The sequence below is a fragment of the Sparus aurata genome, chromosome 17 (assembly GCF_900880675.1).
Source record: "Sparus aurata chromosome 17, fSpaAur1.1, whole genome shotgun sequence".
Taxonomy (NCBI): domain Eukaryota; kingdom Metazoa; phylum Chordata; class Actinopteri; order Spariformes; family Sparidae; genus Sparus; species Sparus aurata.
The window spans coordinates 21864164-21877615 of NC_044203.1; the positions used below are offsets into that span (position 1 = coordinate 21864164).

Sequence of the window (13452 nt, forward strand, 5' to 3'; positions counted from 1 at the left end):
AAGTACTCAGGTATGTATTTAAACATTTTAGATGTCATATTTTCTTTGAGTTTACATACAGTCCTCTTCCACAGTCTCTTGTAAAACAGAAAATACACTCATCGTACCACTCTTTCACTGATATTTGCTTTTTGTGTTTGCCTCTGTGTCACACAAATATTCACAGCTTGTTGGAGTGGAAGTCCAAAAACATCTCTGTGTCTAGTGGGGATACACTGACTAAGAGCGACACACAGAGGAATAAAACAGACATGAATTTTACATCTCTAAAGACGTCCAGGCACAATGCACATGATCCCAGTGACACAACAACATGTGGGACCTGGAAAATTACAACAAAACAAAACTGTGGCTGCCACCTGCTGGCTAATAAATACATCTTAAAGCATTTGCTCTGAATGCTAATGAGACAAAACATTTATTTTTTTTAATTGCAGTTGTGCGCACATTATAGCTCCGATTATAAAACCCATAGAATATTAATCTATAAATACGAATAACAATCATTTAATATAAATTTTGATCATTTGATCATTAATATCTTGCAATGCAGAAATTGGTATTTTTCACTTCTATTTCTGTGTTTTTAATTTGGCACCTTATAGGTGTGTAGTATAGCAGTAGTCATCTTGGTGTTTGGTTTGGAGAGAACATGCCATGCCAGGAAAATCAAGTGCTGCTGGTCTGCAGCGGCCCGAGAATCCTCTCCTGGTTGTTTTTGCGGAAAAAGGCTTTTCCAAACTCGTAAGTGCTGATCATGATGGCACAGGCTGGGGCCACTTTGATCAGTCTGGGAAGGAAACCTGGTGACACAAAGGCGGAGGTGACTATGTGCCATTGAGCTGGATGTAACTATAATGATTCACATAATGTCACAAAACGTCTACCTGCAAACAGTCCACCAAAGCCGTGCTGTGCCACAATCCTGCGCATCACACTGAAGGTGGAGGAGGAGACCTGACTGGATACTAAGAAGGGAAAGACAGCATGAAATGACCCATTTATGTCTCAGAACAAAGGATGTAGTTCCAGTAATGTAAAGCAGTAAACTGGTCCCAAACCTTTTCTTTCTAAAATGTCCCCACAGGGTCTGTAAGCAAGCTCATCACCAGATGTGTTTATTTAAAATTATTCTAAACTATTCAACCCCAAACCCCTTATGGAACAAGGATATATTGAGATATATTAAAAAATATAATGCAGATAATAAAATTACATAATTTCTTTCTAATATAATCATTTTCTTTCTAATAGAAACTGATACTGTGTGTAATTGTATGTATAACTAAAAAGATCGTTTACAGGGCAAGTACAATATCAAATACAGTATTTCAATACAAATTAAAATGACACTAATTTTAAACATAAGCCTGTAACAGCTCTTCTTATCAGTATTATATCTAATTACAATACTTTAGGTGAAAGTATTGTCCAAACACTATTTAATTGATACAAATAACACAAGGAACACCTAGATATATAGAGTTGTATTAGTTCTATGTATAATGAAAATGTTTTATTTGCAATAGGGTTGTTACCCTATCTGCTGTATATGTTGATCTTACTCCTTAACCCTAACATTTGGATATAATCACTTTCAACAAATCACAACGCTCTCCCTGCATGGCCCCTGACACTGCAGAAGTACAGCTATCCCTGACTGGGATTCCACTTTTGTAAACATGTGTAATCTTCAGAAGCATTTACTAGTTATACAATAAAGACTTAATGCAATAATTACAATTCTTTGCTTGTAGCTCTCCCAGCTCCACCTGCCTTCTCGTCTTGACAACATCAAATGGTAACGTTACAACGGATGCAAACTGAAAGAAATTAAAATGTGTATTAATTACTACATTAATCATTTGATCAGTTTATGTATGTTTTGTGATATTCTCGGACAGGTTACTCAACATGCTCATCTACAGGTTGAAAAGCTGAGCGCTGTGTAGTTGCACTTACAGAGCCAGATGCTGCTCCAGACATGAAGGTGATGGTAAAAGTGGGTTCTCTGGTGTTATATTGTTCACATAGCCAGCTCTTGCCCTTCTCATAGTTGTACCAGTACATTGCTGAGAAGGGCACGTCTCGGAGGAGTGTGGGCCCCAAACCCCGCCACAGAGACCACCAGCCTTCTGACTGCACTGCCGAGCGGATGCAGTCGGTCAGCTCCCGGTACGACTGTTTTTGTGACTGTAGCTTGGTACGGATCAGCTCCAGAGGGCTGATAACTGTCGCTGAACCGACTGACCAACAAAGATAAAACAAAAACAAGAAGTTCAAAACACAAACACATCTTCTCTTAAAAAAAACAGGACTGTTTCTTTATGAATTACCAAAAAGGAAATTGTAGTAATCCTTACAAACTGTGCCTTTTTTTTAAAACTCTCTTTTTAATAAATGTTCACAGGCTTCATTAAAAACAGAGGGGACCCACCTCTGGGTCAAAACTGAGGGTCGAGACATTGCTTTTAAAATTAAATCTCGTGGAGGATGAAATTAAAGCTACTGATGGCTGCAGGGCAAAAAGTGTGGCTGGCTGCCCTCGAAAAATTAATCTGGAAATTAAACCACTATCATTATCATTATAAAATATTGCATAAGTTAACCAAGCAGAAATTAACTCACGATAACACTTAAGATGCTTTTCTTTTCATACCTTTTTGTTAAAAATATATTTAAATTAAATGCAAACCATCATCACTAACTGCTGTTGATGATGCTTGTAACACAAGCGACAGATGCATGTGAGAATCTTTCTTATTTTCCCCAGTAATGCAACAGTAATGGGCTCACCTCTAGCGATAGCTCCAGCCAAAAGTGGAGCCTCCTGAGAGTAATCTCCCATCCTGACCCTCAGCGCTGCACACAGCTGGTCGTAACATGTGAAGTAGATCACTGTGGCTGGGACCGCCATAACACTGGAGATAGAACATACAGAAAACACCAAAGTGACATCAAAAATACTCCAGGCAGGAAAAAAGTCAACCGTAAGAATAACGCTTATAAATGAATGTGATTGATTGATGAAAATCCCAACATGATAAAACTTAACATAAATCAATCTTTGGTAAACAGCCTTCAAGAAAACCTTGGGTGGTTTGCCACTAATTGGTACAACTTAAAACAAAAGCACCCTTAATGAGTGCATCAGCTATAGGCTAAACGACTGTCAAACAACCACATTTGCACTATAACTGGGCTTTAAGAGGAGAACAATCAGAATGAAGTGCAACAAAGAGAAACAGAAGACTTCACACTCACAGGGTTGGAGGTAGGCCGCTCCATAACGCCTTTATTCCTTCACGGTGTACGATCTTGATGAAGGCATCCTGCAGAGATGCAGAGTTACTAGGGGGTAGAGCTGTTTGGCAGCTTCTATCACAGTATGGCTGTGCAGCTCTACTTTACACACACATAAATCGACTATCTGAATGGTGACATGCCGGTATGTGAATTCTTTACCAGTGTGCCACTGAAGTGACCAGAGGCTTTGTACCAGGCTCTGGAGTTGCCGTTTTCACATACACATATGTGGTCCATAAGCCCATTGCAGTAGACAAAGCATTTCCCTGGAAGATATTAATAAAAACACAAATCTTGTCTTCTGACATGTACTTTATAAATAAACGTAACACTAGACTAACATGGTTCAAATTTATTATACCTTTAGGGAAGGGATTTTTCTGTGCTTGCAGTCGGATCTTCACAACATCTAAAGGTGTGACTGAAAAAAGGAAAACATTATGATGAGCCACAGTGTATGACAAAGTAGATGTACTTTACCTATATAATACGCCAATATTAGAGCATGTGTTAGTTAAGTATGTCAGAATCAGAATTCCTTTATGTGTCCCGCAAACAGGGAAATGTATTTGTCACAGCAGCCAAAGGACAGTAATATTACAATAAACAATATTATGTGTAAAAAAATTTACCTCGGGTGAGGTAAAATGCATTGTTATAATTTTTAGAAGGAAAACAGATTTGTGTGTGTTTTTCAACATTTCAATCAGCACCTTATGAAATGTCATACATTTAAAACTTGATCCAGATTAATGACCCATCACAGTAAACATCAAGTGTGATAGTCTGATAGAGCAAAACCAACTACATTAATAATAATAATAATAAAAAGCTACCACATGATCATTTTCGCCATGTCCATGTTTTTTTTTATTTTCTGGGTTGGATGCAGAAAAACTAAGATGTCGGTTTCCATAATGTTGAGTTAAAACCAGTGACTACCTGGAAAGACTAGTCAACAAATTATGTGCGATGAGAAACTGTTGCAGTAATGTTACATCATATGTGCTGGAAGAAGTATAAACACCACTGTGTCTCTTTAAAACACCACACATGATCACCTGTCATGTGTTATTCATTGTCTCTCACCAAACAAAGATGTGAGAATGGCTCCGGAGCAGGACGCCACCATCTGTTGGAGTGGAGTAATGCCATTGCTGGCTGACGAAGTAGAACTTTGACCATTCATGCTGCCTTCTTTAAACACAGACACACAGTTTCAACATTAGACATATTCCCATCTGTGTGTTATTATGTGTAGAAGAAATTGCTTTGCTGACGAGCTATTTAGAAGCCACAAAAACGATGTCTTGGTTCCTCTGGTATCCCAATATCATTCCAGGTGCCCTAACATTAACATTACAGAGCTCCCAAGCTAACCTGAGTTAGCCAATCAGCTAACTTCGTACCTGCTAAAGCACTTCAGCATCAACGCAGTCTTCCATGAACTTATCCCTGTTCGGTTTTCTATTTCCCCGAAATGATGACAGTTGCCACTGTCCTGGAGGGTCTACAAGGATAACATAACTTCAACACGTGTGTACGTCCAGGGACTGTAGGTTGCACCCTAGCTAAATGCCTAGTTTACATCACAGCAAACATTACATGGTGACGTAACGTAATATCAATTTCAGCGAAGCACTTTCGTTAACTTTTCAGAATTTTACGTTACATTAAAGGCAATAATTATATAAAATATAACCATTTACACGTATAGTATTTAAAATGTTTTTGTAAATGAAGCCAATTTTAGATCTATTTATTTAATTAAATTTTTAACAGCAGTGTGGAAACGTCACATTCAAACACAACCGGGGCGTTTACCAGCCTGGCGTTTATGTTTGTCCTGGGTTGCCAGGTTCGAGGAGTTCACGTAAACCACACCCCCACTTCTCAGTTTCTTAACGGTATGAATAGGACGACGTAACTTTCCTCGGAGAAAAACAGGTTCCGATCAATTATTCGATAAGGCTTTAACGTTATTACAGAACTGTTGGGAGTTGTGAGGGATTTGATTTTAAAACATAATAGTGATTATGCGGACTGGAGTGTCAAACATGGCAACGTAAACTTCGTCCACCATTGGATTTAAAGCGGGAAACGGACGTTACGAGAAGTAAGCCGTGGACTTAAACGTTTACCACAGCTGGCTGAACAGTGGTATCCGCCTGCCCATGGATAATCTTTGAAAACAAACATACCAACGCAGCTTGTGACGTTTATTAACACAGTTTACGGAATAATGTAACTTCAGCTGAACCAGGCAGCTAACCGACAGACTGTCGCTGAGGAAACGAGCCGCTGCACGGTAACGTTAACGACGCATTTAAAAGTTACCGACAGTTACATTTGTAATATGGGAATACCGTATAAGCCCTGTCTCTGCCTACTGACAATGATAATTATCCATATATTATTATTTAGACACTTTGTCTGGGTTGCTCTTTGTCTTCTTTGTAAATAATACATTTCTTTGTTTACACACAGGGGACAGACGATCACTTCCTGGGGCATGTTGACTCAGGACAAGAGGGCAAAAACACATTTATTTCTCAATGAAAGAGAATAAAATGAAACCAAAACGCAGCCTGAGGCACTCAGGAACCGACTGGCAAGGTAATGTTGTGTTGTTGACGGGTCATACTAGTATTTATTTTATTTGCTCAGCCTGTTTTGGTGTTTTCAAGTCAAGTACTGGACTTTGTCGTGAGTTAATAAACGGTTATTACGGTATATCACTAACATCATGATTGTTTTCTCAAAGACCTCTATCTATCTATCTTCTGTTAGAAAGAATTCCATTTAATTGAAATCATATACAGTCAACTTTTGGCCTTGTAATCTGTACAACATACAATTCTCTACCCTCACCCTCAAACACTTGATTCCCATAAGGAACATTTTTATATAAAACCCCCTTAACAGGAGAAATATTAGAAGCCTAAGTAAAAGCCATTTCCAGAATAGGCAGACATGCAATATTTGTCATGTAAACAACAGACGGAACTAGCCTTGATAGAGTCACAAAACTTCAAAACAGGACGACACCATTTTCACACTTGAATTTCACATAACATACAAGTTAGAATGATTAAAAACAAGCTGCTCTTTGTATTTCCGAAGCTACGACCCCTTGAAATATCTGACTACATAATCTGCTGATCAATCACTTCATGAATGGATTACCTTGTGGTTAATCTCTTCATTGAGTAGTGATGATTTATTACACTCAGCCGAGATCACATCTATATTGCCTCTCTTATTCTGTGACTCTGCTGATTGTCTTTTTAGGGAAAGGCGTCAGTGCTGGAGACAAGGCAACACTGAGTCAAGCTAAGCCAACCTCGCTCGTCCCCTCTCGTGCTCAAGTCAAACCTTTTGCTGGCAAAGTGTTTTACCTGGATCTGCCTTCAAACAGAATAGCAGAGACATTGGAGAGAGACATCAAAGAACTTGGAGGGGTGAGACACCTTTGTTTGTTTTCAAACATGTGCTTTCTCCTGCCTGGCATGTACATTAAGTTACAGATTATTGACACATAATTACATATTTTCAACAGTACCCTCAATACCACAACACATTCTCAGCCATGAAAACATTTGCTTCACCCGTACTCATCTTTCTCCTTTGCATTTAATGAACATTGTCTTGTTGTCTTGTGGTAGCATAAATTGTTACGGACTCCCAAAATGTAGCCCTTGCACTATAATATGATTCTAAATTTTCATTATGATACTATTTATGATGATTTCAACAAGTAACCAGGGATATTGTTGTTTTTTGATTTTGGCTGAATATCAGCAGAAGTATAAGAAAATTGCCCTGGCAACATATTTATTTAATCCAGTCCAGAAATGATCTGATTTAAAAGATAACAAATAAAAAAAATACAAACTAAGACATTCATTGCCAGCTTTTGGTTCCTGACAGTTTTCAAAACTATTTGTAGATGGTACCAAAAATATATTTAGATCGGATACCCACTCCTGTAAAACTCTCTGCGGTTGATACTCGTGAAGCATTTGGTTCATAGCTTTCCCCAAAGCCTTAGACCATTTTCTCGTGTTTGCCATTCAGACTGTTGAGAAGTTCTTCAGTAAGGAAATCAAGTATCTGGTGTCCAACAAGAGGGAGGCTCGATATGTGCATTGCCTCAGGCAGGACTCTCCTCTCCCAAGCCCAGAGTCTGGACAGAGTTCACCTCACCCTCCTTCAAAGCCGCACCGGCCCTGCAGCAATGGGGAAAGCATCAAAAGCAGGTCTCAGGCCCAAACAGACACAGTAAGCTCACTTTTATTGTTTCAGCCATAGTGCAGAAATGTTTTTGGGTCAATCAGTGCGGTTCCCTTCTAGATATGTTTTACTATTTATGTACTATTTTCATATTCTGTTTCTGTTTTGCAGTTTGTTACAAGTCGAGGGAAGTCTTTGGTGGAGAGAGTAGTGAAAGAGCAGGTTTGTTAAGTCATCACTAACGAGTATAGTGAGGAGCTGTAATATTATCTGTTGTTTTCTGTGCTAATACACACTTGTTTGTTTTTAGGAGAGGGTGCAAATGAACAAGATCCTGTCAAATGCTCTGGAGTGGGGTGTGAAAATCCTCTACGTAGATGGTATGTTGTAGAGGTTATATCTGTAGAGCAGCGGTCCTCAATAGGCGGCCCCCGGGCCGCATCCGACCCGCCGGCCTCCTGTTTGTGGCCCCCGAACTATTATTCCTTCACTATGTGTTTTGGTTGGGTCAGCACGTGTATACCGGGACTTGTCTCCATGCCAACGATACACAGACAGAGGGCAACTTTTAACTTTCACTTTCGTTTTCGGAGCACTTCGCGTATTCACATTTTGCTGGTGGTAAGAGATTGAATATGGCGTGTTTCCAAGTAAACTGTTATGACAAAGTGGACAGTGATAATCGGCAACTCGCAGAAATAGGATCTTCTAAGTTGCATTTATTCTGCCTCCAACCGGGACAATCTCCACGTATCTGACAGTGCAGCGGTTTTAAATACTTCATCTTACTTTACCACCTTGCGCAGTTTGACGAGTTTTAGCTAACGTTAGCGACCTCATGTATATTCAATGTTGCAAAAAGTGTAACGGACGGGGAGTTTCTCCCGGCAAACACCCTTTCACTCACGGTGCCAAAATTTGTATCATCCTTGTTAAAACGCCATTTAATCACAGAACAAATGATGTGAAATAACCCACAACCATCTTACATATCATCTTATTCACAAACACATTCACGAACCATAATTACACCAACAACAACAGAATACCCAAGATACATTGCGCCACAGTCCACAAGTGGCGTTACAATATGCCAGGAGAAGCTGTGATGAAGATTTCCAATTTGAAACGGCATTATGAGACGAAGCATAGGAATTTTGAAGAGACATTTCCTCAAAATTCAGAGATAAGCAAAACACAAATAAATGCACTGAAATCGTCATATCAAGCTACAAGCAGGATTCTTGTCACATCTATGTCACAATGAAATAAAATAATACATGACTGAAGTGATGGATACAATGTTTGAAGGCAAACCAAAAGAGGAAATATTCAACTACGTATTTTAATTTATGTTAAAATGGAAATTACATTTTATTTTAGTTCGGATTTTGTTGTTTAGAATGAAAAGGACATTTTGTTTTGAATATTACAGTATTATTGCATGTGGCCTGACCGACCTCAATACATGGACCTCTGAGTCATTCAAAAAAATCTTTGTGGCCCTTTAAGATTTGTATTTGAGTACCCCTGCTGTAGAGGCTTCTGTTCCATTACGTCAGCTGTATCTATTTTATTTTAATGTGTAATGAATAAACAATGACTCACTCTAATTGTATTTCTTTAATGGCACTTGCAGATATAATAGCATATGTTAAGAAGAAAAAAAAGTTTGTCAGCAGCCAGTTTCCTGCTACCACCACCGTCAAAACAAGTGTAAGTTTACAGGTTAAAATTTAAATCCATTCTTTACTCATTTTATGGGATTGCTTTGTTGAAAATGTTTTATAATTGTTGTGTTTTTTAGGTCAAAGCTGAGCCAGCAGCAAAACATTCAGGCTTTCAGAAATGCAAGGGTAATTTTCTCATCTGTTATTACCCACTTTTTCTGAGCTTCTGTAGCTTTTGCCTAATTTATCTTTAAGCTTTTGAAGGCACAAATGTTGTCCATTGTCTTTGACTCCTTCTAAATACATGCTGAAATTAACCATCATTTATGTTTGTGCAGGGGGTCGGATCAGTAAACCGTTTATCAAGGTTGAGGATTCAAGCAGGTAAGAGGCAGTATAGTTAAAAGAAGCTGAAATCTACCTTACTGTCTTTGAGTTGTTTACACCTTCCTACTATTAAATGTGTTTTCTTCCTCAGACACTACCGTCCAATCTACCTCACTATGCCAAACATGCCTGAGTTCAACCTGAGGACCAGGGCTCCTCCCTGTAGTCCTTTCAATGTAGAGGACAAGGATCCCCTGGGGAACAAACCGCAGGGGAACAGGTGTAGTGTTTGTTCTCTGCTTTGCTTACCTAACTTAACCTGAGAACTGTGTTGCTTTCATAATGACTTCACTAATACAGTCTGACACATTCCTATCAAGCCACCAATCAAGCATTTTAACCAGATTGTTTTTATCTTAGTGAAGAGCAAGCACACGGCCGAAAGAGGAGAGACAAGAAACGAGGTGGCTACTGCGAGTGCTGTATGATCAAATATGAGAACGTCAAAACAGTGAGTTATCACACCTGTAAAAAACAAAAACTAACAATACAATACCATGTCTGCTTAATAATACAATAATATAAAGTAAAACCAGATAAGCCAAAAATGCACACAACACAATGCATGTATATTTTAGTTCTAGCTATTTACAAAATAAAGGTAAAGTAGTGACAATATAAACATCAAAGTCAGAGAACGCTCTTTTGTGTCTTGTTTTTTGGAAGACTTAATGAATGAGGCATTTTTAAACCCTAATTTATTGTTGTTTTTTTACCCTAATTAATATACACAAGTATAGAAATATTTTCAAAGTCTATATATGATTTTGCTCAGCAGCTTGTAAATATGATAGCAGTTTGAAGTAAATGCTAATGGTAGTAAGTCACTAACAACAGAGTGACATGTAAGATACAATTTATATGGTCCTGTGTGCAGTAGTTTCACTTTAATTCAACTGAGTCTAACAATTGTGACTTGTGGAGAAAGCCATTCACAAACACAAGCTTTGTTTCAGACATAATGGAAACTGCTTAGAGTCTGTTTTCAGGATCAAACTAACCTCAACAATGCTGGAACAGGCTGTTCAGTGATGTCATTCTCTCTGGACTTTTTTTTTTTTTATACTTTTTTTTATTTATTTGCTTGTGCGGTAGAAGAAGTTGTGTGCTCAGTATACTGTACTGGACAGCTGCAATTATCAATTATTTAACTGGGTGATTTTTATTTTTGTTCAGCATCTTCAAAGTGAACGTCACAAGGCTTTCTCCAAGAGCGATGAATACTTGGTGGTGGACGAACTGGTTTCAACTCTACAATGCAACTTCATCCCCATCAGAACTCAAGTTAAAAGGTAATTCGTCCCCATACATCAAAAACTTCCAACATATTTTAACAAATAAAAACTAAATCTCCCTATTTTTTTCCCCATCAGACCAAAGTGTAGTGTTTCCTCTCTTCTGATTGCTCCTGGACCATGTGGGAAAACTGAGCCAAGGCACAAGGGAGATCTCAACACCACAGAGATTATTAAAGAAGAGCAGAACCGGACTGTTGATGAGCACGAGGGATCTAATTCAGGACACACTCTAAAAAACAGATCACTTCCTGCGGCTGCTCCTCTGATTCACAGAGATGGAGACAGGAGGAGCTATTACACTCACTCAGACAGATCCAAGCACAGATCTCTTGCACGTAAACGGCCGTGTGTACAGAATTCTTTGACATCTTGCACTCAAAAAGCTCCTGAGGCCAAGCAGGAAACGGCTCCCTCTAGAGGTGAATTTGTTGCCTCTGTTCCCTCCAAAAATACTCAGGTCAACCCTGTGGACCAAATAACGACTGAAGACATTAACAGCTTAACCACTCACTTCCATAAAAGGAAAGAACAGAATGAAGTTTCCTTAAAAAGCCTTTTAACAAATCAACAAGACGACTCTGATAAGAAACAGGATTTCTCAGCGTTTGAGCCTGTACAAGGCGGAAACATGTTGCCAGACAAAATAACTGGAAACCTCTCAGAAAAGGAAGAGACGAGCCTTCCTACCGTCTCTCCAATTCGCAAAATAAACAGGAGGATCAGAGTTTATAAACGCAAAAGACGGAAAGTGGACACACAAGTTGAACATGTTAGGCAAAGGGACATTCCTGGCGACTCCATCCTGAGACTTTGGGAGCTTTTTCAGTCAAGTGATGACATGGATGTTGAATTCCTGGGGTTCGATGAACTAAAGGGATGAACTGGACTCATCGCCTTTTCCAATACAACACATGTATACACATAACACATTCTGTGCCATGGACTATGTTAGTCACTAAATGATTTTTCTTGTCTAGTTGAAAGACAGCAGAACGACCTAAAGTGGTTTATTTTGTTTCTTATGTTGTTTTATATCAGATGCAAGGCAGCTGCTGATGTGCTGTAGCATTTTTGTTTACAGCACTGTTTTAAGATGTCAGACTTTTAGGTAACGAGCATACGATGACATTTATAAATGTCTAAACTGTGGCTTAAAATGACATTTTCCACATTCTCTTGTGCTGCAGAAATTGATTGAAAAACATTTATTTGGCTTTTAGATTCTAAACTCAACACAATGAACTGTCACAATGGACTATATTATTCCCTTGACTATCGGCACAGTCACATCTTGGTTGCCTCAAGACTTGAAAATATTCCTATAGCTCATTTGTGAGGAGTACAGGTTTAGTAATGTAGTTGCTTTAACCTGGATTCAACAGCGGTAGAAGTAGTTCAGTGTCTAAAGTAACACACAGTAATTCATGTGTACTAGTTTAATATGTTGAAATGTCTTTGAAGCACAATGAACTGGGGTAAAATGTCACCTAAAGATGACACCCAACACAAGTCCCATCACAACATATTAATGGAACAAAACTTATCTTCTGGCAGACAGTTGATTGTTGAGTTTATTCCCAGATCATCAAATACTGATGCTTTGAGAGGGCGTCTGACCAAAAATGCCAACCCAGTTCGTCAGTATTTGATGGTCTGGGAATAAGATTCAACAATCAACGATCTGTTGCCAGGAAGTTTTATTTTGTTCCTTTTTAAAGGAACCTTATTTAAGACAGCATTCAGCAGACATTACTGTGCCAACCAGATGTATTTTTAAACAAATCCATGAAATATTTCAGAGCTTACAGTCTCTGAATGTAGTCTCTTCAACTGAAGACGGACTGTTAATTTAAAGGAGCATCATATGGACCAAAGGCAGCTTTAGTCGCACAGTAATCTGATTAGTTAAACGTGGAATGGATTATATATGTATATAAGATACATAGTGGTTGTATATATGTATTAATGTGAATGATCTGCAGGTTGGATGTGTGGTACTTGACATTATATATGACATTTTAAGATTTTAAGTGCACTTTTCATGACCTAACTTGTGCTTTTTTTTTTTTTTTTTCTCTGATGCATTAGCTGAGCTTCTCCCTTTTTCTCTGCATTTAGTGCATTAGCATAGTGCCCTTGTTCTCCCTCATGCTTTCAAATGGATGCTCTGGGTCAAATGGGAGTCTCTGTGCCACTGGCATTAAGAAGAAGGCAAGAGTAACAGTGTGTTCCAAGGCGCAAGAACAGGAATGCTGCAAATAAAAAAGGCAAAACTGAATGCTGTCATGACCGTCATCTCTGCTTCTTTCGTACAGACTATTACCTTAATGTGCTTTAATGATCGCAGAGCACAAACTGTACCTGCCTCGTATAAGCCAAGCATACACATCTGTTATCTGTGCCCATTTATGTTTCTGCAGGAGTCTGTTCACCTACTATTACAGTCCGCTTTACTCTCAAACAGAATGGAACTAGATAGCACTCAGCTTTAGGTGCTCAAAGCGCCAAAGAAATGGATTTTAAAAACTCATCAGAAACCTCTCTTTCCAGAAACCATG

At 38.7% G+C, this 13452-nt stretch overlaps 2 protein-coding genes across 2 annotated transcripts; one reads left to right on the forward strand and one right to left on the reverse strand.

Annotated features, from left to right (window-relative positions):
- Positions 1-13: 13 nt before the first annotated feature.
- Positions 14-4940, reverse strand: slc25a40 (solute carrier family 25 member 40). The gene is made up of 10 exons (XM_030393068.1): positions 4716-4940; positions 4396-4503; positions 3668-3727; positions 3466-3572; positions 3265-3332; positions 2797-2921; positions 1963-2246; positions 1742-1823; positions 888-968; positions 14-803 (listed from the first exon to the last, which is right to left on the reverse strand). The coding sequence occupies exons 2-10, from the start codon at positions 4493-4495 to the stop codon at positions 670-672; spliced, it is 1041 nt and encodes a 346-aa protein (XP_030248928.1). The 5' UTR covers positions 4496-4503; positions 4716-4940; the 3' UTR covers positions 14-669.
- A 245-nt stretch (positions 4941-5185) lies between these two features.
- dbf4 (DBF4-CDC7 kinase regulatory subunit) lies at positions 5186-13172 on the forward strand. Its single transcript, XM_030393059.1, has 13 exons — positions 5186-5614; positions 5794-5922; positions 6598-6767; positions 7384-7587; positions 7711-7761; positions 7850-7919; positions 9179-9255; positions 9347-9395; positions 9548-9593; positions 9688-9816; positions 9957-10047; positions 10773-10888; positions 10970-13172. The coding sequence occupies exons 2-13, from the start codon at positions 5862-5864 to the stop codon at positions 11772-11774; spliced, it is 1869 nt and encodes a 622-aa protein (XP_030248919.1). The 5' UTR covers positions 5186-5614; positions 5794-5861; the 3' UTR covers positions 11775-13172.
- Positions 13173-13452: the final 280 nt, after the last annotated feature.